Genomic DNA, 23,164 nt, shown 5'->3' with positions numbered 1-23,164 from the left:
TATTACTTCCGCATTCCAGGACAGGTGGCACTTCCGCATTCCCCGTATTACTTCCGCATTCCCCACACGGTGCAGGCTCCCGACTCGGTGTTCATGTGACCGCTGGGGGTCAGGTAACACCGGCGGTCACATGATCGCCGGCCGGAATCTCTCTGCATTACATAGCGCTAATTGAGCACTATGTAATGTGTAAAGGAGAAGGCATAAAGGGTTAAAAACCCTTTCTGCCTTCTCCTCGGGAGTCCTGGATGAGGATCAGTGCAGGAGTGCATGTGCACCCAATGATTCTGATGATCGGGTGCAGATACACTCCTGCACTGCAGTGTCTGGCCTGTCCCGACAACGGAGCTGTGGAGGAAAATGATGATGTTGGGGCAGGCCCGACATTGGATTGGAAAGGGTTAAAATATTGGTGTTTTTTATGTGGTGGAGGGGCTTTAGGGCACTCTCAGGGCCAATGATTGTATGGTACTGCTTCAACTGCACCCCTATAGACCTTCCAGTGAAATGTATTTTTAGTTTGCAGCATTATGATGTAAAGGGATGAAATGTATCGTAGCCTCTTACAACCTATTTCTGACTGTCTATGTGAAGCCTGATTTGCTCTAAATATAGAAAATTAAACACTGCACTTGACTTACGTTAACATAAAAATGCAACGGCGACCCATGAAATGTATTCTACTTAACATAGCTCTTATGTGGATTTTGTTGGCATTCTAACCAATCATCTTTAGACCCTGGTTTCCCACACAAGCTTTGCATTTTAAATAAATGCTGGTTGTGTCTCCATGTAAACAGCCTACGGTTTGCTATGGTTTTAAAGTAAGACCAATAAGGAAAGATCAGGAGCCTCTGAAACACTATATAGACTTACCAATGAAGACAACCTACAGTTCTAGAAATAGAAATGGTCTATGTGACTTGTCAGCATTAATGCATCTGTTTGTTTTAAGCAGAATAGAGTCAAACGCCGTATGTTTCTAGCTATTAGTAAATGGAAGGTTACTGTAAGTTACACCTCTCCAGCAATAACATAGGCTTACAATGTTGCAGTACTACAGTAATGAGCAGCTGCCACTATTAACGGTATGAGGACAAGTTTTTATACAATTCTCCATGGTTGCCACTTCTGATCTGACTTTTGATGCATGTCTAATGGATAATCTAAGGTTTCTCCAGGGTCAAAGTGGGACAAAGGGGTGTGGTCAGGGGCGGGGTTATCACAACATGTGATTTTTACCTCCATCGTTATAAAATGTACGTGGCTGTTTCAAAAAAGAGGGAGCTAATTCCGCAGCATTTCGCATCCAAAAAAACTGTTAAAATCTGTACCATTGGTGCAGATTTTGACTGGAAATCAGCTGTGTACCTGATTTCATACTATTCGGTGCTCCTCCTCACCTCCTCCATAGGCTTCCCGCTGTGAGTGCTCCCCGACTTTTGGTTCCCAGCGACCTGTAGTGGCGGCACCTGACCAGCATCACCTGACCAAGCCGCTGGGTACTGAAAGCCGGGAAGAGCTGACAGGGTGAAGCCTACAGAGAAGGTTAGGGGGAGTGCCGCATAGTATGAAATCAGGTGTGGGCACCAATGGTATGCATTTTGGCTGTTTTTTGGATGCAGAAAAGCTGCAGAATTTCCACTAAGGACATTCTGCAGCATTTCCACCACATGTAAACATATACCCTAAGTCAGCTAGAGGTATGCTGCCACATGCAGAGAAGAGCCAGTAGTAATAGTGTCCCCTATATAGGCCCCAGAAGTAATAGTGACTCCCCATAGTGGCCTCAGTAGCAATAGTACCTCCCCACAGAGGCCTCAGTAGAAATAGTGACACTCCCACCCCCCCACAGTGACCTCAGTAGTAATGGTGACCCCACAGTGGTCTCAGTAGTAAAAGTGACCCCCACAGTGTCTCACTAGTAATAATACCCCCACAGTGGCCTCAGTAATAATAGTGACCCCCACAGTGGCCTCAGTAATAATAGTGACCCCCACAGTGGTGCCAGTAGTAATAGTGACCTCCACAGTAGCTCCAGTAGTAAGTGACCCCCACAGTAGCCCCAGTAGTAATAGGGACCCCCCACAGTAGTCTCAGTAGTAATAGTGACCCCCACAGTGGTGCCAGTAGTAATAGTGACCCCCACAGTAGCCCCAGTAGGTATAGAGCCCCCACTGAAACCCATATACTTACCCTCCTCCTTGTCTTCAGAGCACCACTGCTCCTGTTTGCAGCACTGCTGTGGGTGGAAGTGTGTGCGCCCACAGCAGCACCTCCTCCCCTCTCCGCTTCTTCTGCATATTTATGTAACGCTGCTTTTGTACTATGCATATTTCCAACATACCATGTTTGTAACTTTTATTTTTTTTGCTTCCCTTCTCTAACCTTTTCCCCCTTCCTACTTCCCTTACCCCAGCGTATAGAAGAGACTTTCCATCTCAAAAAATGTTTTATGTTCGCTTATTACTTTTACCATTCAATATAGAAGACTCGATCCCTCACTTCTTGTCTAAACGTTCTCACTTGTTAGACTGCACCATGTGCCAGATATGTTCTCAAAACTCTTATCTCTGTATGGCTGTAAACAAAGTCGTAGAGCGGCGGTGAGCAGAGGGAAGGTTGCCAAATTACAAATAAGGTATATGTAATGCTTTGTGGTGGGAGAACCCCTTAAAAGAAGACCCGTCACTGTCCTGATATGTCTATTTTAGTAAATAATTGTATTCCCCATAAAACAATGGGCAGTAATCGGCTTCCATTCCTGATACAATGTTCACTGAATTCCCAAAATAGTATGCTCATTAAGCCCATTAGCAATACCCAATACAAATTCAGGGAATAAGACCAATATTGACATGAAATAGTTTTTTGACAGCGGCATTTAAAGGGTTAATAGCGCTGATCAGCCACGCGGCTGATTGCAGCTATTGCCTACAGGTGTCAGCTGTCATAAAGAGCTGACACCGGTGCTGTATAAAGAGAGTTCGCCCTGCGATCTCTCTTCATACATTGACCGCCGATACAGGCCGTCCAAAGGCTTATCGGCGGTCGTTAAGGTGATAATATTGATGGCCTATCCTAAGGATTGACACCTGGCACCCCTGCCAATCAGCTGTGCCCAGTAGTTGAACACTAATAGTGGAATGGTACTGCAGCTCTCTCCCGTTCACTGAAATGGGACTGTGTATGGTGCTGTGCTAGTGCTGATGCATTCAAACAACCCTTTTAAACAGCTGATCAGAGAGGTTGCCAGGGGTACAACTACATCAATCTGATATTGATGACTTATGTACTGTATATCATCAATATTGTAGTCCTGGAAAACCCCTTTAATATTCTAAATCCGACTGTTCATGGCAGGCCAAATATTAGACTAAGAAACAATTGAATGACTCGACAAAATATTAAAACAGTTGATTACAATAAAATGTATGTTACCAAAGTTGTTGTGAGAGAACTAGAGATTAATTGGCATACAGCAAATGATCTGTTCATGTATTGCGGATGAGAACGCAATAGTGCAATACAACACTGATAACTAATCCTTCCTGTGTCTATAGTATGGACTTGAAGCCAACATTATAGAAAGTTTTATTGTTTATCAGCAGTGCTACTGTAAGATAAAAGTTGGATGTGCGCAACTTGGAAGTCTACGACTATGAATGCGACTTACTTACTGTTCAAATATATTTGTTAAATTTTAATCTGGAAGTTTGGCAGACCCAACACCATGAGTGTTCATTCATTTTAATACAGTTCTGCTTGATTTCTGAAATCAGAAGTCTATAGGAAATCCCAGACCATTTTCCGCACATCTGCTGTAGAAAGAAAAAAAAGATTAATTGTGTTGAGTTTTTAACCAGTCTGATGCTTATGTATCTTTATTATAGATGAGCGAGCACCAAAATGCTCGGGTGCTCGTTATTCGGGACGAACTTTTCGCGATGCTCGAGGGTTCGTTTCGAGTAACGAACCCCATTGAAGTCAATGGGCGACCCGAGCATTTTTGTATTTCGCCGATGCTCGCTAAGGTTTCCTTGTGTGAAAATCTGGGCAATTCAAGAAAGTGATGGGAACGACACAGCAACGGATAGGGCAGGCGAGGGGCTACATGTTGGGCTGCATCTCAAGTTCACAGGTCCCACTATTAAGCCACAATAGCGGCAAGTGCGCCCCCCCCCCCTCCCAAAAACTTTTACTTCTGAAAAGCCCTAATTAGCAATGGATACCTTAGCTAAGCACCACACTACCTCCAACAAAGCACAATCACTGCCTGCATGACACTCCACTGCCACTTCTCCTGGCTTACATGCTGCCCAACCGCCCCCCCTCCCCCCCACAGCGCACACCAAACTGTCCCTGCGCAGCCTTCAGCTGCCCTCATGCCACACCACCCTCATGTCTATTTAGAAGTGCGTCTGCCATGAGGAGGAACCGCAGGCACACACTGCAGAGGTTGGCACGGCTAGGCAGCGACCCTCTTTAAAAGTGGCGGGGCGATAGCCCACAATGCTGTACAGAAGCAATGAGAAATAGAATCCTGTGCCACCGCCATCAGGAGCTGCACACGTGGGCATAGCAATGGTGAACCTATGTGCCACTCATTCTGTCAAGGTGTCTGCATGCCCCAGTCAGACTGGTAATATGCACCTTAACAGTAACCGCGTTGGTGGTAATGTGGTGGTGACTGCGGACCTAGTAGCGCGGTTTTATTTTGTTGGTTTTCGGAATGTGGCCAGGATTAAGTGGGCCGTGGCGGGGGGATGGTGGGGGGTCTCTCTTGTAGTGTCGGTAAAGGTGAAATTCTTGGACTGCCACCAGACGAACCAATGCAAAGGCATTTGCCAAGAATGTTTGTTTTCCCTGTTGGAGGAGGAGGGGGATGTTTTTGAGGCACTACGTGTCCTCTACACGTGTCCGTGGTTATATGCACCTTAACAGTAACCGCGTTGGTGGTAATGTGGTGGTGACTGCGGACCTGGTAGCGCGGTTTTATGTAGTTGGTTTTCGGAATGTGGCCAGGATTAAGTGGGCCGTGTCGGGGGGATGGTGGGGGGTCTCTCTTATAGTGTCGGTAAAGGTGAAATTCTTGGACTGCCACCAGACGAACCAATGCAAAGGCATTTGCCAAGAATGTTTGTTTTCCTTGTTGGAGGAGGAGGGGGATGTTTTTGAGGCACTACGTGTCCTCTACACGTGTCCGTGGTTATATGCACCTTAACAGTAACCGCGTTGGTGGTAATGTGGTGGTGACTGCGGACCTGGTAGCGCGGTTTTATGTAGTTGGTTTTCGGAATGTGGCCAGGATTAAGTGGGCCGTGGCGGGGGGATGGTGGGGGGTCTCTCTTGTAGTGTCGGTAAAGGTGAAATTCTTGGACTGCCACCAGACGAACCAATGCAAAGGCATTTGCCAAGAATGTTTGTTTTCCCTGTTGGAGGAGGAGGGGGATGTTTTTGAGGCACTACGTGTCCTCTACACGTGTCCGTGGTTATATGCACCTTAACAGTAACCGCGTTGGTGGTAATGTGGTGGTGACTGCGGACCTGGTAGCGCGGTTTTATGTAGTTGGTTTTCGGAATGTGGCCAGGATTAAGTGGGCCGTGGCGGGGGGATGGTGGGGGGTCTCTCTTGTAGTGTCGGTAAAGGTGAAATTCTTGGACTGCCACCAGACGAACCAATGCAAAGGCATTTGCCAAGAATGTTTGTTTTCCCTGTTGGAGGAGGAGGGGGATGTTTTTGAGGCACTACGTGTCCTCTACACGTGTCCGTGGTTATATGCACCTTAACAGTAACCGCGTTGGTGGTAATGTGGTGGTGACTGCGGACCTGGTAGCGCGGTTTTATGTAGTTGGTTTTTGGAATGTGGCCAGGATTAAGTGGGCCGTGGCGGGGGGATGGTGGGGGGTCTCTCTTGTAGTGTCGGTAAAGGTGAAATTCTTGGACTGCCACCAGACGAACCAATGCAAAGGCATTTGCCAAGAATGTTTGTTTTCCCTGTTGGAGGAGGAGGGGGATGTTTTTGAGGCACTACGTGTCCTCTACACGTGTCCGTGGTTATATGCACCTTTACAGTAACCGCGTTGGTGGGAAATGGCCTCGCCGCCATCATGTCTTTGGGAAGCCTCTGTTTCCACACCCCAGAGACATACCATTAGCAGCGGTATAGGCAGAGCCCAGAATTCGTAACATTTCAGCCGTAGCATTAGGACAGGCCCCACTAACATATCACTAGCAGCATTATAGCGGGAGCGCAGTCTTCGTTCTATGTCAGCAATAGTAGCACTCAAGACAGGCCCCACTAACATATCACTAGCAGCATTATAGCGGGAGCGCAGTCTTCGTTCCATGTCAGCAATAGTAGCACTCAAGACAGGCCCCACTAACATATCACTAGCAGCATTATAGCGGGAGCGCAGTCTTCGTTCCATGTCAGCAATAGTAGCACTCAAGACAGGCCCCACTAACATATCACTAGCAGCATTATAGCGGGAGCGCAGTCTTCGTTCCATGTCAGCAATAGTAGCACTCAAGACAGGCCCCACTAACATATCACTAGCAGCATTATAGCGGGAGCGCAGTCTTCGTTCCATGTCAGCAATAGTAGCATTCAAGACAGGCCCCACTAACATATCACTAGCAGCATTATAGCGGGAGCGCAGTCTTCGTTCCATGTCAGCAATAGTAGCACTCAAGACAGGCCCCACTAACATATCACTAGCAGCATTATAGCGGGAGCGCAGTCTTCGTTCCATGTCAGCAATAGTAGCACTCAAGACAGGCCCCAGTAACAATTCCGAAGCAGCAGTATAGTGGGAGCGCAGTCTTCGTTCCATTTCAGTAGCTGCAGTATAGCCAAGGCCCAAGTTACATTTATGTAGCTAAAGTGTAGGCCAACCCCACACACACTTCTGTACCATGAGTGCAGGTGAAGAACATACAAATTGCTATGATTACACTGTAGGTGAGGGCCCCAAAAAATTGGTGTACCAACAGTACTAATGTACCTCAGTAAAAATTGGCCATGCCCAACCAAGATGGCAGGTGAAACCCATTAATCGCTTTGGTTAATGTGGCTTAAGTGGTAACTAGGCCTGGAGGCAGCCCAGTTTAACGAAAAATTGGTTCAAGTTAAAGTTTCAACGCTTTTAAGAGCATTGAAACATATAAAAATTGTTTCGAAAAATTAGATGAGTGAGCCTTGTGGCCCTAAGAAAAATTGCCCGTTCAGCGTGATTACCTGAGGTTTCAGGAGGAGGAGCAGGAAGAGGAGGAGGAATATTAGACACAGATTGATGAAGCAGAAATGTCCCCGTTTTGGATGGTGAGAGAGAACGTAGCTTCCATCCGCGGGTGCATAATACGTATTGCTTACGTATCGCTGCTGTCCGCTGGTGGAGAAGAGAAGTCTGGGGAAATCCAGGCTTTGTTCATCTTGATGAGTGTTAGCCTGTCGGCACTGTCGGTTGACAGGCGGGTACGCTTATCTGTGATGATTCCCCCAGCCGCACTAAACACCCTCTCCGACAAGACGCTAGCCGCAGGACAAGCAAACACCTCCAGGGCATACAGTGCTAGTTCAGGCCACGTGTCCAGCTTCGACACCCAGTAGTTGTAGGTGGCAGAGGCGTCACCGAGGATGGTCGTGCGATCGGCTACGTACTCCCTCACCATCCTTTTACAGTGCTCCCGCCGACTCAGCCTTGACTGGGGAGCGGTGACACAGTCTTGCTGGGGAGCCATAAAGCTGGCCAGGCTCTTAAAGACTGTTGCACTGTCTGGGCTGTACATGCTGCTCGATCTCCGCACCTCCCCTGCTACCTTGCTCTCGGAACTGCGCCTTCTGCCACTAGCGCTGTCGGCTGGGAATTTTACCATCAGCTTGTCCGCCAGGGTCCTGTGGTATAGCAACACTCTCGAACCCCTTTCCTCTTCGGGAATGAGACTGGGAAGGTTCTCCTTATAGCGTGGGTCGAGCAGTGTGTACACCCAGTAATCCGTAGTGGCCAGAATGCGTTGAATGCGAGGGTCACGAGAAAGGCATCCTAACATGAAGTCAGCCATGTGTGCCAGGGTACCTGTACGCAACACATGGCTGTCCGCACTAGGAAGATCACTTTCAGGATCCTCCTCCTCCTCCTCCTCCTCAGGCCATACACGCTGAAATGATGACAGCCCAGCAGCATGTGTACCGTCAGCAGTGGGCCAAGCTGTCTCTTCCCCCTCCTCCTCATCCTCCTCATCCTCCTCCTCCTGAACGCACTGAGATATAGACAGGAGGGTGCTCTGACTATCCAGCGATATACTGTCTTCCCCCGGCTCTGTTTCCGAGCGCAAAGCGGCTGCCTTTATGGTTTGCAGGGAAGTTCTCAAGATGCATAGCAGAGGAATGGTGACGCTAATGATTGCAGCATCGCCGCTCACCACCTGGGTAGACTGATCAAAGTTTCGAAGGACCTGGCAGATGTCTGCCAACCAGGGCCACTCTTCTGAAAAGAATTGAGGAGGCTGACTCCCACTGCGCCGCCCATGTTGGAGTTGGTATTCCACTATAGCTCTACGCTGCTCATAGAGCCTAGCCAACATGTGGAGCGTAGAGTTCCACCGTGTGGGCACGTCGCACAGCAGTCGGTGCACTGGCAGATTAAAGCGATGTTGCAGGGTGCGCAGGGTGGCAGCGTCCGTGTGGGACTTGCGGAAATGTGCACAGAGCCGGCGCACCTTTACGAGCAGGTCTGACAAGCGTGGGTAGCTTTTCAGAAAGCGCTGAACCACCAAATTAAAGACGTGGGCCAGGCATGGCACGTGCGTGAGGCTGCCGAGCTGCAGAGCCGCCACCAGGTTACGGCCGTTGTCACACACGACCATGCCCGGTTGGAGGCTCAGCGGCGCAAGCCAATGGTCGGTCTGCTCTGTCAGACCCTGCAGCAATTCGTGGGCCGTGTGCCTCCTATCTCCTAAGCTGAGTAGTTTCAGCACGGCCTGCTGACGCTTGCCCACCGCTGTGCTGCCACGCCGCGCGACACCGACTGCTGGCGACGTCCTGCTGCTGCTGACACATCTAGATTGCGAGACAGAGGTTGAGGAGGAGGAGGAGGAGGAGGGTGCTTTAGTGGAAGAAGCATACACCGCCGCAGATACCACCACCGAGCTGTGGCCCGCAATTCTGGGGGTGGGTAGGACGTGAGCGGTCCCAGGCTCTGACTCTGTCCCAGCCTCCACTAAATTCACCCAATGTGCCGTCAGGGAGATGTAGTGGCCCTGCCCGCCTGTGCTTGTCCACGTGTCCGTAGTTAAGTGGACCTTGCCACTAACCGCATTGGTGAGGGCGCGTACAATGTTGCGGGAGACGTGGTCGTGCAGGGCTGGGACGGCACATCGGGAAAAGTAGTGGCGACTGGGAACTGAGTAGCGCGGGGCCGCCACCGCCATCATAGCTTTGAAGGACTCCGTTTCCACAACCCTATACGGCAGCATCTCAAGGCTGATAAATTTGGCTATGTGGACGGTTAACGATTGAGCGTGCGGGTGCGTGGTGGCGTACTTGCGCTTGCGCTCCAACACTTGCGCTAGCGACGGCTGGACTGTGCGGTGCGAGACATTGCTGGATGGGGCCGAGGACAGCGGAGGTGAGGGTGTGGGTGCAGGCCATGAGACAATTGTGCCTGTGTCCTGAGAGGGAGGTTGGATCTCAGTGGCAGGTTGGGGCACAGGGGGAGAGGCAGCGGTGCAAACCGGAGGCGGTGAACGGCCTTCGTCCCACCTTGTGGGGTGCTTGGCCATCATATGTCTGCGCATGCTGGTGGTGGTGAGGCTGTTGGTGGTGGCTCCCCGGCTGATCTTGGCGCGACAAAGGTTGCACACCACTGTTCGTCGGTCGTCAGGCGTCTCTGTGAAAAACTGCCAGACCTTAGAGCCTCTGCAGGGTGGCATGGCGCGAGGGTGTGCTTTGGGAAACACTTGGTGGATTATTCGGTCTGGCCCTGCCTCTACCCCTGGCCACCGCACTGCCTCTTGCAACCTGCCCTGCTGATGCCCTTGCCTCCCCCTCTGAAGACCTGTCCTGAGTAGGCGTTGCACACCAGGTGGGGTCAGTCACCTCATCGTCCTGCTGCTCTTCCTCCGAATCCTCTGTGCGCTGCTCCCTTGGACTTACTGCCCTTACTACTACCTCACTGCAAGACAACTGTGTCTCATCGTCATTGTCCTCCTCACCCACAGAAAGTTCTTGAGACAGTTGGCGGAAGTCCCCAGCCTCTTCCCCCGGACCCCGGGAACTTTCGAATGGTTGGGCATCAGTGACGATAAACTCCTCTGGTGGGAGAGGAACCACTGCTGCCCAATCTGAGCAGGGGCCCGAGAACAGTTCCTGGGAGTGTTCCCGCTCCTGAGCAGGTGTCATTGTAGTGGAGTGAGGAGGCTGGGAGGAAGGAGGAGCAGCAGACAGAGGATTCGGATATGCAGCAGTGGACGGCGCAGAACTGTGGCTGGACGATAGGTTGCTCGAAGCACTTTCTGCCATCCAGGACAGGACCTGCTCACACTGCTCATTTTCTAATAAAGGTCTCCCGCGTGGACCCATTAATTGGGCGATGAATGTGGGGACGCCAGAAACGTGCCTCTCTCCTAATCGCGCAGCAGTCGGCTGCGACACACCTGGATCAGGAGCTCGGCCTGTGCCACACCCTCACTTGGGCCTACGCGTCCTCGGCCACGTCCACGTCCACGTCCTCTAGGCTTACCCCTACCCCTCAGCATGCTGTATTACCAGTGATTTGATTTCCCAGGCAGGAAAGAAATTGGCGCAAGCCTGCAGTAAACCGTAGCTGGTTGCGTCTGATTTTTGTACGTTGTCCACGCAGCACACACGTACACGGAGACCTTAGGACTGACACAGGCAGGCCAAATATAATTTCTTTTCCTTTTTTGCAAAGGGAAGCACCCACTGCGTATATTCAATGAACAAGAAGTTTAATATCTGTGGTGTGGCCCTCAAAAAGTGTCACACAACTATAGTGTAGCAGAGTTATTAACTCTAGCAGAGCAGGTATTTGCCAGTCAGGAATGACAATGGCGCAAGGCTGCACTCAACCGTAGCTGGTTGCGTCTGATTTTTGTACGTTCTCCACGCAGCACACACGTACACGGAGACCTTAGGACTGACACAGGCTGGCCAAATATAATTTCTTTTCCTTTTTTGCAAAGGGAAGACCCCACTGCGGATATTCAATGAACAATAACTTTTAGAACTGTAGTGTGGCCCTGAAAAAGTGACACACAACTTTAGTGTAGCAGAGTTATTAACTCTAGCAGAGCAGGTATTTGCCAGTCAGGAAAGACAATGGCGCAAGGCTGCACTCAACCGTAGCTGGTTGCGTCTGATTTTTGTACGTTGTCCACGCAGCACACACGTACACGGAGACCTTAGGACTGACACAGGCAGGCCAAATATAATTTCTTTTCCTTTTTTGCAAAGGGAAGCACCCACTGCGTATATTCAATGAACAAGAAGTTTAATATCTGTGGTGTGGCCCTCAAAAAGTGTCACACAACTATAGTGTAGCAGAGTTATTAACTCTAGCAGAGCAGGTATTTGCCAGTCAGGAAAGACAATGGCGCAAGCCTGCAGTAAACCGTAGCTGGTTGCGTCTGATTTTTGTACGTTGTCCACGCAGCACACACGTACACGGAGACCTTAGGACTGACACGGGCAGGCCAAATATAATTTCTTTTCCTTTTTTGCAAAGGGAAGCACCCACTGCGTATATTCAATGAACAAGAAGTTTAATATCTGTGGTGTGGCCCTCAAAAAGTGTAACACAACTATAGTGTAGCAGAGTTATTAACTCTAGCAGAGCAGGTATTTGCCAGTCAGGAAAGACAATGGCGCAAGGCTGCACTCAACCGTAGCTGGTTGCGTCTGATTTTTGTACGTTGTCCACGCAGCACACACGTACACGGAGACCTTAGGACTGACACAGGCTGGCCAAATATAATTTTTTGTCCTTTTTAGCAAAGGGAAGGACCCACTGCGTATATTCAATGAACAATAACTTTTAGAACTGTAGTGTGGCCCTGAAAAAGTGACACACAACTTTAGTGTAGCAGAGTTATTAACTCTAGCAGAGCAGGTATTTGCCAGTCAGGAAAGACAATGGCGCAAGCCTGCAGTAAACCGTAGCTGGTTGCGTCTGATTTTTGTACGTTCTCCACGCAGCACACACGTACACGGAGACCTTAGGACTGACACAGGCTGGCCAAATATAATTTTTTGTCCTTTTTAGCAAAGGGAAGGACCCACTGCGTATATTCAATGAACAATAACTGTGTTGTGGCCCTGCCTACACAATTCTTTCCCTGTAGTATCAATGGAGGGTGCAATGCTCTGCACAGACGATTTTTAGAAAAAAAAAAATATGCAGCACAGCTAACAGCAGCCTGGACAGTACTGCACACGGTTAAATTTGGCCCTAGAAAGGACCGTTGAGGTTCTTGAAGGCTACACTCACTCCTAACACTCTCCCTGCCTATACACCACTTCTGTCCCTAATGCCGGGTGCAATGCTCTGCACTGCCGATTTTGAGAAAACAAAAAAAAAAAACACTGCTAGCAGCAGCCTGCACACAGGTAGATGTGGCCCTGAGAAGGACCGTTGGGGTTCTTGAAGCCTACACTGACTCCTAACGCTCTCCCTACAGCAGCACCAGCACGATAGTACTTTCCCTCAGCTAACTCACAAGGCATGTGTGGCGAGCCGCGGGAGGGGCCGACTTTTATACTCGGGTGACATCTGATCGCCCCAGCCACTCACAGCAGGGGGGTGGTATAGGGCTTGAACGTCACAGGGGGAAGTTGTAATGCCTTCCCTGTCTTTCAATTGGCCAGAAAAGCGCGCTAACGTCTCAGAGAGGAAACTGAAAGTAACCGGAACACCGCTTGGTACTCGTTACGAGTAATGAGCATCCCGAACACCCTAATATTCGCACGAATATCAAGCACGGACGAGTACGTTCGCTCATCTTTAATCTTTATGCTTATAGGATAGTAAGAGGTTATGGACATTGGCTCAGTGTCTCTAATGTCTACGGCTAACTAAAATGACAAAAAAGATGATGTTTCTAGGTTTTTTAACAGCGTAAGCCTACCTTTTAATAAGATTTTCCACTTGATGTTCGACATGATTGACAGATAGGGTCTACTTTCTCCAATTTCTAGCTAAATTTTGTTAAGTCAAAACCTATTAGTCTGGTCAGAGGGTTTCTTTTTTACAAAGATGTGGCATCACAGGAAGAAGAAACTGTCCATTGTATCCGCTCACCCCATGTAATAGTAGTGGTAGTTAGAGGATATATGATCTGCACATATTTTATGCAAACTCTTTTGTAGTCAAGATATTTTGCCTTGTTTTTCTTTATATACTTCTGGAAAGTATAATATATGTACTTATTGTTTCTCTGTTGGTTGCTGTCTAACCTATTGGTTCAGATTTACTAATGCTACTGTCTAATAGTTAAAGAGTGCAAACCTAGACAGTCTTAAAAACACTAGATTTATCACACTGCCTCATGCTGGATGATAAATCTGGCGCATCTTTAGACTGTCTAGTCTGAGTTTACTCCACTTATTAGTTGGTTTAATTATACGGCAGATTTAGTGAAAACATTTGGTGCATGTTTGGCTCCAAAAGTAGCATTTAGGGCCATGCCCAATTTCCACAAAACCATGGCCTCCTCTTGCAAATCCAAGCCTCCTTTTCTATTCAGCAAATGGAGAAACAATACTGGTAATCCGACGCCGCTCTCCAATGAATTTCAATAGGCAGTGGGATAAGATTTATCCAACTTCTCTTTTTATTGTGTCAATTAAGACCTCACAACCACTTCTCCTGCTGTTCCCTGGCAGGCTCACAGCACCTTCTTGTAAAACCAGCGCTCTTGGGTTTATTTTTCAGCCCCAAGAGTTATGTCTAAAGCTTAGTTTACATGGGACAAATGTCGGGCAAACATTGCCTGACACTTGCCCCTGTGTTTCCACGCTCCCATGCTCCTGCACGGTAGCCAGTAGTGCTGGACCCGCTCACAGAGCAGCCAGCAGGGGGCATGGCAGCTGCAAGAGATTTCTCTCCTCTCGCTCCCCCGCCCCTCTTCATTGACATAACACAGCAGCTGTTCAGTACTAAACGGCCGCTATTCACACTGAACAATGAGCGATCAGCTCATCGTCAATTATTTATGCAGCATACACAATGGATGATGAGCTGATCACTCATCGTTCAGTGTAAATAGCAGCCGTTCAGTACTGAATAGCCGCTGTGTTATGTCAAAGGAGAGGGGTTGCGGAGCATGAGAAGAGAAATCTCATCCAGCCTTCCCACTGAGAGCTAACGATACTAGCTGCATGAGAGCTAGTATGTGTGCGGATGAGTGTCGAGCATTGTTTGTCTAAAAGGACCTTAACCCAGTTTGACTAATGAAGGGGCCTAACCTGAAATGCATATCTGCTAGTTTAATTGACACAATAAAAAGAAAAGTTGGATAAATCTTATTCCACTGCCTGTTAAAATTCTTTGGAGAGCGTCGCCGGATTGCTAGTATTATTTCTCCATTTGATCCATTTTATCCACTGGTTGGTGGCTCGATCTGGTTGGCAGCTCCTCCTAGTGAAATTAACTTTCACACAAATCCACACCCCTTTTCTCTTCAGCTCCCTGAAGCTTTTGGTCCCTGGACATCTTACCGGGCTCCGGACCCTCATACACACCGGGTTTGCTCCACCCCTTTTCTATCTCTTTGTCCTTTTCTATTCAGACTTGTCAAACAAAAGTGTCTGATCATAAATGTGGAAGACCATTTCTGCCAGAAAACTGGTGCATTTTCTGCAGTAAATCTGCCCTTTTCTACATATTTTTCGTTTATTTGTAATAATTAAACTTCTCATTTATGAGTTGTGAAAGAACAACAGAATGATTGATTGATCAGAATCAGAAAAAAGCTTGAAACATGAAAAACATAATTAAATCTTAAAAATTACAAGAAACTGTGAAGAAGTCTGTGTCACAGTGAAATCCATTTAAAGGGAACTTGCCATCCTGATCATGCTGTCCAAACTGTGAGCTGCATGTTATAGAGCAGGTAGAGCTGAGCAGATTGTACATAGTTTTGTAGGAAATGATTCAGTGTAACTTGTATTTTATTCATTTACATCCAGTGGGCGGTCCTATCAGTGATTGACAGTTATTTGTATATGACTGTGCACAGAGAAATAGCTGTCAATCACTGCCAGGACCGCCCACTGGGCTGTTCAGCTCAGGATGAGCAGAGATATAAATGAATAAATTGCAAGTTATACTAAATTTTTTTCCCAAAAAGCTATATTTCAATCTGCTCATCTCCTCCTGCTCTATAACATGCTGCATTTTCTATGTGACTGGTTTAAACAGTAATGCTAAGGTATAACTTTTTCCCACCATGCTGGAAATTGTAATTGATAGGGGTCTGTGAGCTGAGATGCTCAATGATGTACTTGGGCACGGTGCCCCTTCACTTCCCATCACTGTTCCTTCGAGAACTATAGACAGTATGTTTCTTATGATCAATATTCAACTCTTCAAGTAAAGTTGAAGGGAGCCAATGGCAGCATCTTTGGTCTCACAATTTCTCCGGATCTCATTACTAGATTCCCAATATTCAGAGATTTTTTTTAAATGACAGTAACTTGAGCAAGTATCGTCCTTACCGAATAACTGCCTGCTCGCCCGCAAAGACTCCGGTGCCGGCGGGGGTGAGCGCTGTGTTGCAGGAGTGAGCAGGAAGGAGCAGGGGGAAGAGAGAGAGAGATCTCCCTCCCATTCCACCCCGCCGCCCAACGCTGGCACCCGAATCTTTGCGGGCGAGCAGTCAGGTACTCGGTAAGGACGATACTGGCTCGAGTATCTGTCCTTACCGAGTACTCTCGCTCATCTCTAACAGTAACCAATTAATGCTCATTGAAAGACCTTTTACACAGGGCAATTTTTCCGGGATGAATGGCTGTCACGAATGATCATTCATGATTTATGACTGTTCGGCCGTTTGCTTCCATTTTTGTCAGCAGCACATTTCTTGTCATCTGTACACTACTTGCTAAGAAGTCGTGCGCAGATTATATATAGAAACCGCTGAATCTGTGTGAAGGAAGGTTCATCAATCATTTCAAGGAGCAAAATAAGCAAAATCCTGTTATTAAATATATTGCAAATTTTCTCAAAATTATGTATCCAAGTCCACCCCCCAGAAAAGTATAGATATTTGTTTTATTTTGTTGAACAGATTAGTTAGTCTGTTCACAAAAATGTAGAACAAGTTACACTTCGAACAATAAGGTCTACCTGTAAGTTGCTAATCTTTCACAATGTATTACTTTGATGTAAAAGTGTTCGCAGTTTTACCATTTCTGGTAAGAATGTCTATGTTTTATACTTTGCAGTGCTAAAAGCGAAGAATTCCCCAAAAAGTCAAGAACATGGCAGAGGGGGATATCACAACTTTCAACCTAATGACAGAGAAGTTTGACCTTCCAATGGGAAATTACAAGAAACCGAAGCTCCTTTACTGCAGTAATGGAGGGTACTTCTTGCGTATACTCCCAGATGGAGTAGTAGATGGAACAAGAGACAGGGATGACCAGAACAGTAAGTGTCTATTGGTGCAAAATTACTTTACTGCAATCCTATGTTATAAGATGCAGTTAGTTATCTGGAATCCATTTACAACTTCATCACTAGGAAAAAAAATATTATTGTAATGTGAACAGAAGCATAGTAGGTCTGTCCCCCACTGCATCATGTGCCAGGTAGAAAACCTTGATAAATGAGTGGTAACACCATCATTTTATCCAGATTCTCTATCCCCAGTGATCTGCTGTAATCACTGGAAAAGCCAAGTCTAGCTATACATTTCTACTGTAGCTTCTGCAAATAAATGGCGGATTATGTAATACATAGAAGCCCCATCTATGAACTACTGAAAGAGAAAGGTTTGAGTAGTGCGTCTAAAGTTGCTCAGATAACTGGAAGGAGGGCTTCATATTCACAAACTTGTGTTGTGATGAAATTTTCGGATTAGAAATTCCCATTGACTTGTACGATTTTCTTGAGCAATTTTACCATGGGCAGGAGCAATGAGATGTGAGATTAGTGTAAAAAAAATCATCGCTGACGCTCAAAATTTGCAGAAACAAAGATGCGGTTTTGCCACGAGCTTCTCGTGGCAAAATCATGATGACCCGTGTGAAACAACCCTAAGGCTTCTTTCGCATTGCGCTGCTTAATCCAGAACTGGCGTCGTCCCTGCATCGGGACAGAAACCAGAATGGAACCGACGCTGGATTCACAAAACGTAGGTTCCCAAATAGGCCAACAACCTAAAACAGGGGAAAAAGTTAGCTAAAGTTAAATTTTCTTTTCTAAATGATGTTGTATAACATATTGTACCCAAAAAGAGGACTATACAAGAGAGCTGTCTTTGTACATTGTGATTGCTGTCATATTTTTCTCTTCTTGTTAGTTAGATTACAACTTAGTTCAGAAAGCATTGGTGTGGTGTGTATCAAGGACACTGGATCTGAAAATTACTTGGCTATGGACTCTACTGGCCTTTTATACGCATCGGTGAGTATGAAAATTTTGGTATGATTGCACCATTTTCAAGGTGGACTGGATTGAGTTGAGTCCATGCTACTGATTATAGGTTTATGGCAGTCTCCAGCATACTCTACACCAATCTAGCCAAATTGTGATGGCCAGACAACTGGGACAGAGCATTTCCAAAACAGCAAGTCTTGTGAGGTGTTTCCTGTAAGTAGGAGTTAGTATCTCCCCAAAGTGGTCCAAGTAAGAACAATCAGTGAACCAGCGACAAGGTCATAGGCACCCAAGGTTCATCAAGGTTCATGGGAATCTAAGGCTAGTTGATCGGGTTGAAACCCACAGAACACCTACTGTAGCATATATTCCTGAAAAACGTAATGCTAGCTATGATAGAAAGGTGTTAGAGTACACCTAGCATTTCAGATTTCATAGCTACAAACTGATGAGAATACCTATGTTGCACCTTGTCCACCACTAAAAGTGCCTATAATGAGCATGTGAACAGACCTCATGGGGCCCAATAGTAAAACTGGGATGGGGCCCCTACCATGGCTTCTGCTTAGTAATAGTCAAGCTGCCCCCTCTCACTACCCTCTGAACCATTATCCTCCCAAACCACTGGCTGACATTAAAATGTGATTACATACACTGTCATACTAACCCCAGTCAGAAAGCTGAGTGCACCATCCAACTCTTCCCCCAGTGTGCTGCACACTATTCTGACAGTGGGAAAGTGAGAAGTTGGATGGGCACTGAGGGTTCCGCCCGGCATCAACGTGACAGTGTAAGCATGTAACCACAATTTTACTATTGGCCGGTGGTTCAGGGGATAAAGGTTCCACAAATGGGGCAGAAGACCAGCGCCATTTGACCCTGAGGGCCCCATAGCTAGTCTATCTCTATTGACAGCATACCATTGCATGGTCTGGTGTGCATATGATGTCACAGCACAGGAATGCTGCAAAAAGTAATGCTGCAAAGGGATAATGCACACACCAGGGGTCACCATAGAACTCCATAGTAAAACCTAAAATAGGACCACATTACTTTTTCTACACCTCCTTCTATCATCCATGGTCATCATTTATTAATCCTTATGTCTCAGTGGAAATGGGCTCCAAAGCAGAAGCTACCATATGCCTGGTATTTTGGTAGTTACTCCAATGGTTATGTTGCTTTATTGCTTTATAAATTGACTAAATGTGTTTGGTGATGCTTAAGCGATTTTCAAAAACTTCTGAAAGTGTGTCACACACTTTTATCCACAGCTCAATAGTCTTCCCACAGGCCAGAGTACCCTTTTGCTGCAGCCATACCATACCCCTAAATAACGACAAACAGCTTATCTTTGGATAAAGTGGCCACAGCAGCCAAATGTATTAACATACTAAAAACACAAACATATTTTATAACATACGAGGGGAAGTCCTTGGAGCTACACAATCTGGTGCTAAACATCTCCCAACCAGGAACACTGCCCCCGCCGTACTAACAGGCCCAGGAGGACCACAAGCCACCCTTGGGTGGCTACCACTACTATGACTTACGGCCGGAGGGGGTTAGTGCCCCCCACCACTAGCCAAGTCACACCTCACCAGACGCCAGCAAATTACACAAGGAGGGTGGGACAATACCCTCCCAATTCTCCCCAAACCAATTTCAACCGACTCTAAGGACCCGCCAATGCTGCCATGACAATAACTGCAAACCTTTCAAGCAGGATGGCAGGACTTTCTCCGCTGTTTCTCTCCTCAAGGATGGCCCTCACTCTCCCCCCTCCTTTTTATATGCCAATGCCTACTTCACTCCCAGCCAATCCCTGTTTTTCCCCTCCTTTCTTCCAGCACATTCCTAACCTATTCTAAACCCTCTTAACCCCTTCACAACAAGCTCCCTGGCTACATAGCCCCCCCCCATGTCATGCGGGGCTTTCACTTAAAGAGGGCGCCTTGCCCCTTCGCTACTGCCCCATACTGAAGACCTACCCGTATTAGAACATGCATTATCTCTATACTTGTTTTGAACAGGAAGCGGAACAATACATTAAATGAGTAGTAATTATTGGGGACTGTTTGGAGACAAACTCTAATGTGTTTAGAGTGTGTAGAGACAAAATCCTATATTTATACCTTTGTATAAAGAATATTACCAGAATAGTGTATAGAGTAGAATACTTGCTCCATTAAAGCCATTTGAAGAACTATTTCAGATCTTCCTAATTTTGCAGAATTCCCCCTATTAAGTATTTCTATTCCTTCTCAGAGCATGTAAATATGACGGTGAAAAAACCAAAGATCTGTCAGAAGTGGTTCTATTAGTGGTAAAACACTACCTACAGTGAACGAAAAATGCAAAAAGAGCAGATTTTAAATAAATCCCAGACAGTGCCGCAGCAGGAAGTCCAGGGTAGCTTTGGTTTCAAGTCCTGACCAACAGCAATAATTTGCCTAGCCAGAATGTAGCTCTAACACAGCAATCCCATCCAAGTTCTCTAAATATAACACCAAAGTTTAGTTTTCCCACAAGCAATAAACTGAGGTTATTATTTTTTTTCTAAGATGACGCTGAATGAGGAATGCCTGTTTCTGGAGACTGTAGAAGAGAATAACTATAATACATACAAGTCACAGAAGTACGCTGAGCTGAACTGGTTTGTCGGCATTAAGAAGAATGGGACAAGCAAGCGTGGATCCCGGACTCATTATGGCCAAAAGGCTATTCTGTTCCTTCCATTACCGGTGTCAAATGACTAAAGACTTCTTAGTGACTACTGTTACTTGCTGTGTGTGGCATTGCTGTAAATAATTACATTGTGTTCAAAGACCAAAGTAGATTATTAAAGGGAAATGCGTAGAAACCCTAGTCTTAGAGAAATCCAGGAGGCAGAAGTTATATTTGCCCTAACTATATTCCAGGGAAATCATTCTTGGGATGAAAGGGAAAGCATTGGACAACCAGGGGAATTAATACGGATTTTAGTGATAGACAAGACCTCAAAAGTATACTGCTGACTATTGTTGAGCGAACTGAACCAGTAGAACCCTGTTTCAGGTCGAACTTTGCTAACAACAATTCATGACATTTTTGTACGACCCCGAACCAGGATTTTAGCAAAGTTCTCCCTGAAACAGGGTTCTACAGGTTCACTGGTTCACTAAACACTTATGTATAACACTGTCTAAAAGCCAAAAAATCCACGCATAACACTCCCAGAGTTGTAGAACAAATAAAGACTGGATTAATGTTCTAAAATGTTGCAGAATACTATAATTACCCGGTCTATAAAGTTGGCAAGTGGAAATCAATCTTTAATGATTTTTTATGAATCTTCTTTTCCTGCAAAGGTGGAATCACCAATTACGACTATGCTGGAGTAAGACTGTGCCAGATCTCCAGACATATGTGAATGCACCCACTTTCTACCTACACCCTTGATTTCTGTCTCAGGTTTCTATCTCAAATGCCAAATCTGTATTGAGTTGGAACCCTGGCACAGAGCCATAGGCTATAATGTGTGGAATGAAGACCACTTTTGTCTCCGCTTCACAAGGATTCAGTTCCATTTGTGCTTTTTAGGCTTGTTGCACACAAGTGTATCACTGGCTGCTTCACACATTATAGCCTATGGGTCTGTCCCAAGTTTCCGACTCAAAACCGTTTTTGGCATTTGAGATGGAACTCTGAGACAGAAAGTAAGGGTTTAGGGAGAAACATATGAATGAGTAACCTCAGCCAGAGATGCCACATGTAAGACATGAACTCACTCAAATTGTTCCTCAGCCGCTGTCTGCCCCAATGACATCATATACTCCATGCCCCCCGTCATGTGCTTTTGCCTCTGTGGTCTTTACAGTACACTGTCTATGCTACCACATCGCGGCAGTCTTCCCTGCACACAGTATATAAGAATGCATTGTGCAGAAAAGACAGCAGCAGCATAGGCGCATGACGTAGGTCACAGGGTATACGAAGTGCAGCCAAGAAGTGACAGGTGTTATGCTGATATAACAGAGGCGGGAAGCAACTGAGGAACAATTTAAGTGAGCTAATGTCTTCTGCATCAGGATCGTGCTTGAAGCACAGCAGCCAGGGCTTAGAAATTGTACCATTTAAAAGCTGCCCTCTAAACATAGCCGCCCTAGGCTCTTGCCCTCGGATGCCCAGTGGCAAATATGGCCATGGTTATAAAGAATTGTGAAAGTAAAGTGCAATGGCTTTCCATCCAGACTATAGGAAACTAAAGTTAGCCATAGACAATAAATGATTGTTTATGAAACCTGCTTGAGAGGAATTTAATATCTATCTGGTGGGGCAACATCTGTTGCTGCATCAAAATGGAGAATTTTGGTTTCTAAATTCCCAAATCTTTGCTCCTCATGAGATAATTGCTGCTTGGGGTGTCTGACAGCTATCGCCCCCCTTTATCTGCAACAAAAATGCATGACCGACAGATCTAACATCATTTTTGTATGATGGCGTCAATCAGTAATTATCTGAAGTGCATGTCCAGCTCAGCTGATATTTGTTTGGAGGGAGGGGAATAGAGAGGAAGGGACCACTAGTATACCTCTCATACTGCCTCCTGCATAAAACAAGATAATATTGTAATATAACACATACTTGGCTGTGTTTGTGGAAGCAAGATATCATGTGCATTATAACATATTGAGCCAAATGACTGTTAGTAATCAGTATTATAATTGTATGTTCTGCATTGAGATGTTGTGTAAAATGTCCTTCTCATACATGTGAATAAATCTAATATAATTAATATAATATATAATATTCAGGAATTACAACTAAAAGTCTTGTGTTTTTATTGCTTCTGGTTTGTTTTGAGCCATTGGCGTAATTATAGGGGATGCGGTTGCACCCGGGCCAAGGGGCCTTAGGGGGTCCAAAAGGCCTCTCTTCTCCATATAGGAAGTCCAGTACTATGAAATAAAGCATTATAGTTGAGGGTCATTACAGGTTTTGATTGGGGACCAGGAGCTTCAAGTTACGCCTCTGTTTTGAACCCTGTTGAGTGGTTTTCAAGGCCGGTGACACACTACAGTGTTTCAGACACGTTTTTGTATGCATGGAAAGGAGAAGTGGTTAAAAACTGTTTCTCCCTTCTCCTTTGGGTCCTCAGCTGTGTCTGACAGCTGAGAATAGAACCTGCTTCTGCTTGGATGCAGAAGCAGGGGCTTTAATCCTGCGTCGTACTTCAGCTATTGGCTGGGATTAAAGCCCAGGACCGAGCAATGTATATTTACCGCGCTTGGTCCTTAAGCGATTAAAGTAGATTGAAACCAATTACTGACATTTCAGAATTTTACGTCTTATGCATAAATTTAAGACCATGCATGGCACAAAAAAACAAAATGAGGCAATCCTACAGTTTGACCATGCCCACTTTTCTCAACTGCTTTCCATTTTTTGTAAGTAAGAAGACATTGGGGCTTATTTACTAATACCGTCTAAAAGTAAGATAATGCAAATTTAGGCTGTTCTCACACATACGTTTGAAAACGCAGCATTTTACTGCAATTTC

The 23,164-nt window shown here is 46.2% G+C and overlaps 1 protein-coding gene across 4 annotated transcripts in view; it reads left to right on the top strand.

The window, feature by feature from the left end:
• FGF1 (fibroblast growth factor 1) overlaps window positions 1–22,408 on the top strand; it is a 152,286-nt gene extending 129,878 nt beyond the window's left edge. For 3 of the 4 annotated variants that reach the window (XM_066591241.1, XM_066591240.1, XM_066591239.1), the window contains exons 2-4: window positions 16,467–16,671; window positions 17,546–17,649; window positions 20,187–22,408. In XM_066591241.1, coding sequence (XP_066447338.1) covers window positions 16,503–16,671; window positions 17,546–17,649; window positions 20,187–20,381 — 468 coding nt within the window. In that variant the 5' untranslated portion in view covers window positions 16,467–16,502 and the 3' untranslated portion in view covers window positions 20,382–22,408. The remainder of the gene's footprint in view (window positions 1–16,466; window positions 16,672–17,545; window positions 17,650–20,186) is intronic. The other variant, XM_066591242.1, reaches the window with a different exon arrangement.
• Window positions 22,409–23,164: the final 756 nt, after the last annotated feature.

Source organism: Eleutherodactylus coqui, chromosome 2 (genome assembly GCF_035609145.1).
Source record: "Eleutherodactylus coqui strain aEleCoq1 chromosome 2, aEleCoq1.hap1, whole genome shotgun sequence".
In the NCBI taxonomy this organism is placed as follows: domain Eukaryota; kingdom Metazoa; phylum Chordata; class Amphibia; order Anura; family Eleutherodactylidae; genus Eleutherodactylus; species Eleutherodactylus coqui.
The sequence above is the reverse complement of the archived record's forward strand: the minus strand, read 5'-3'. Positions and strand labels throughout refer to the sequence as shown.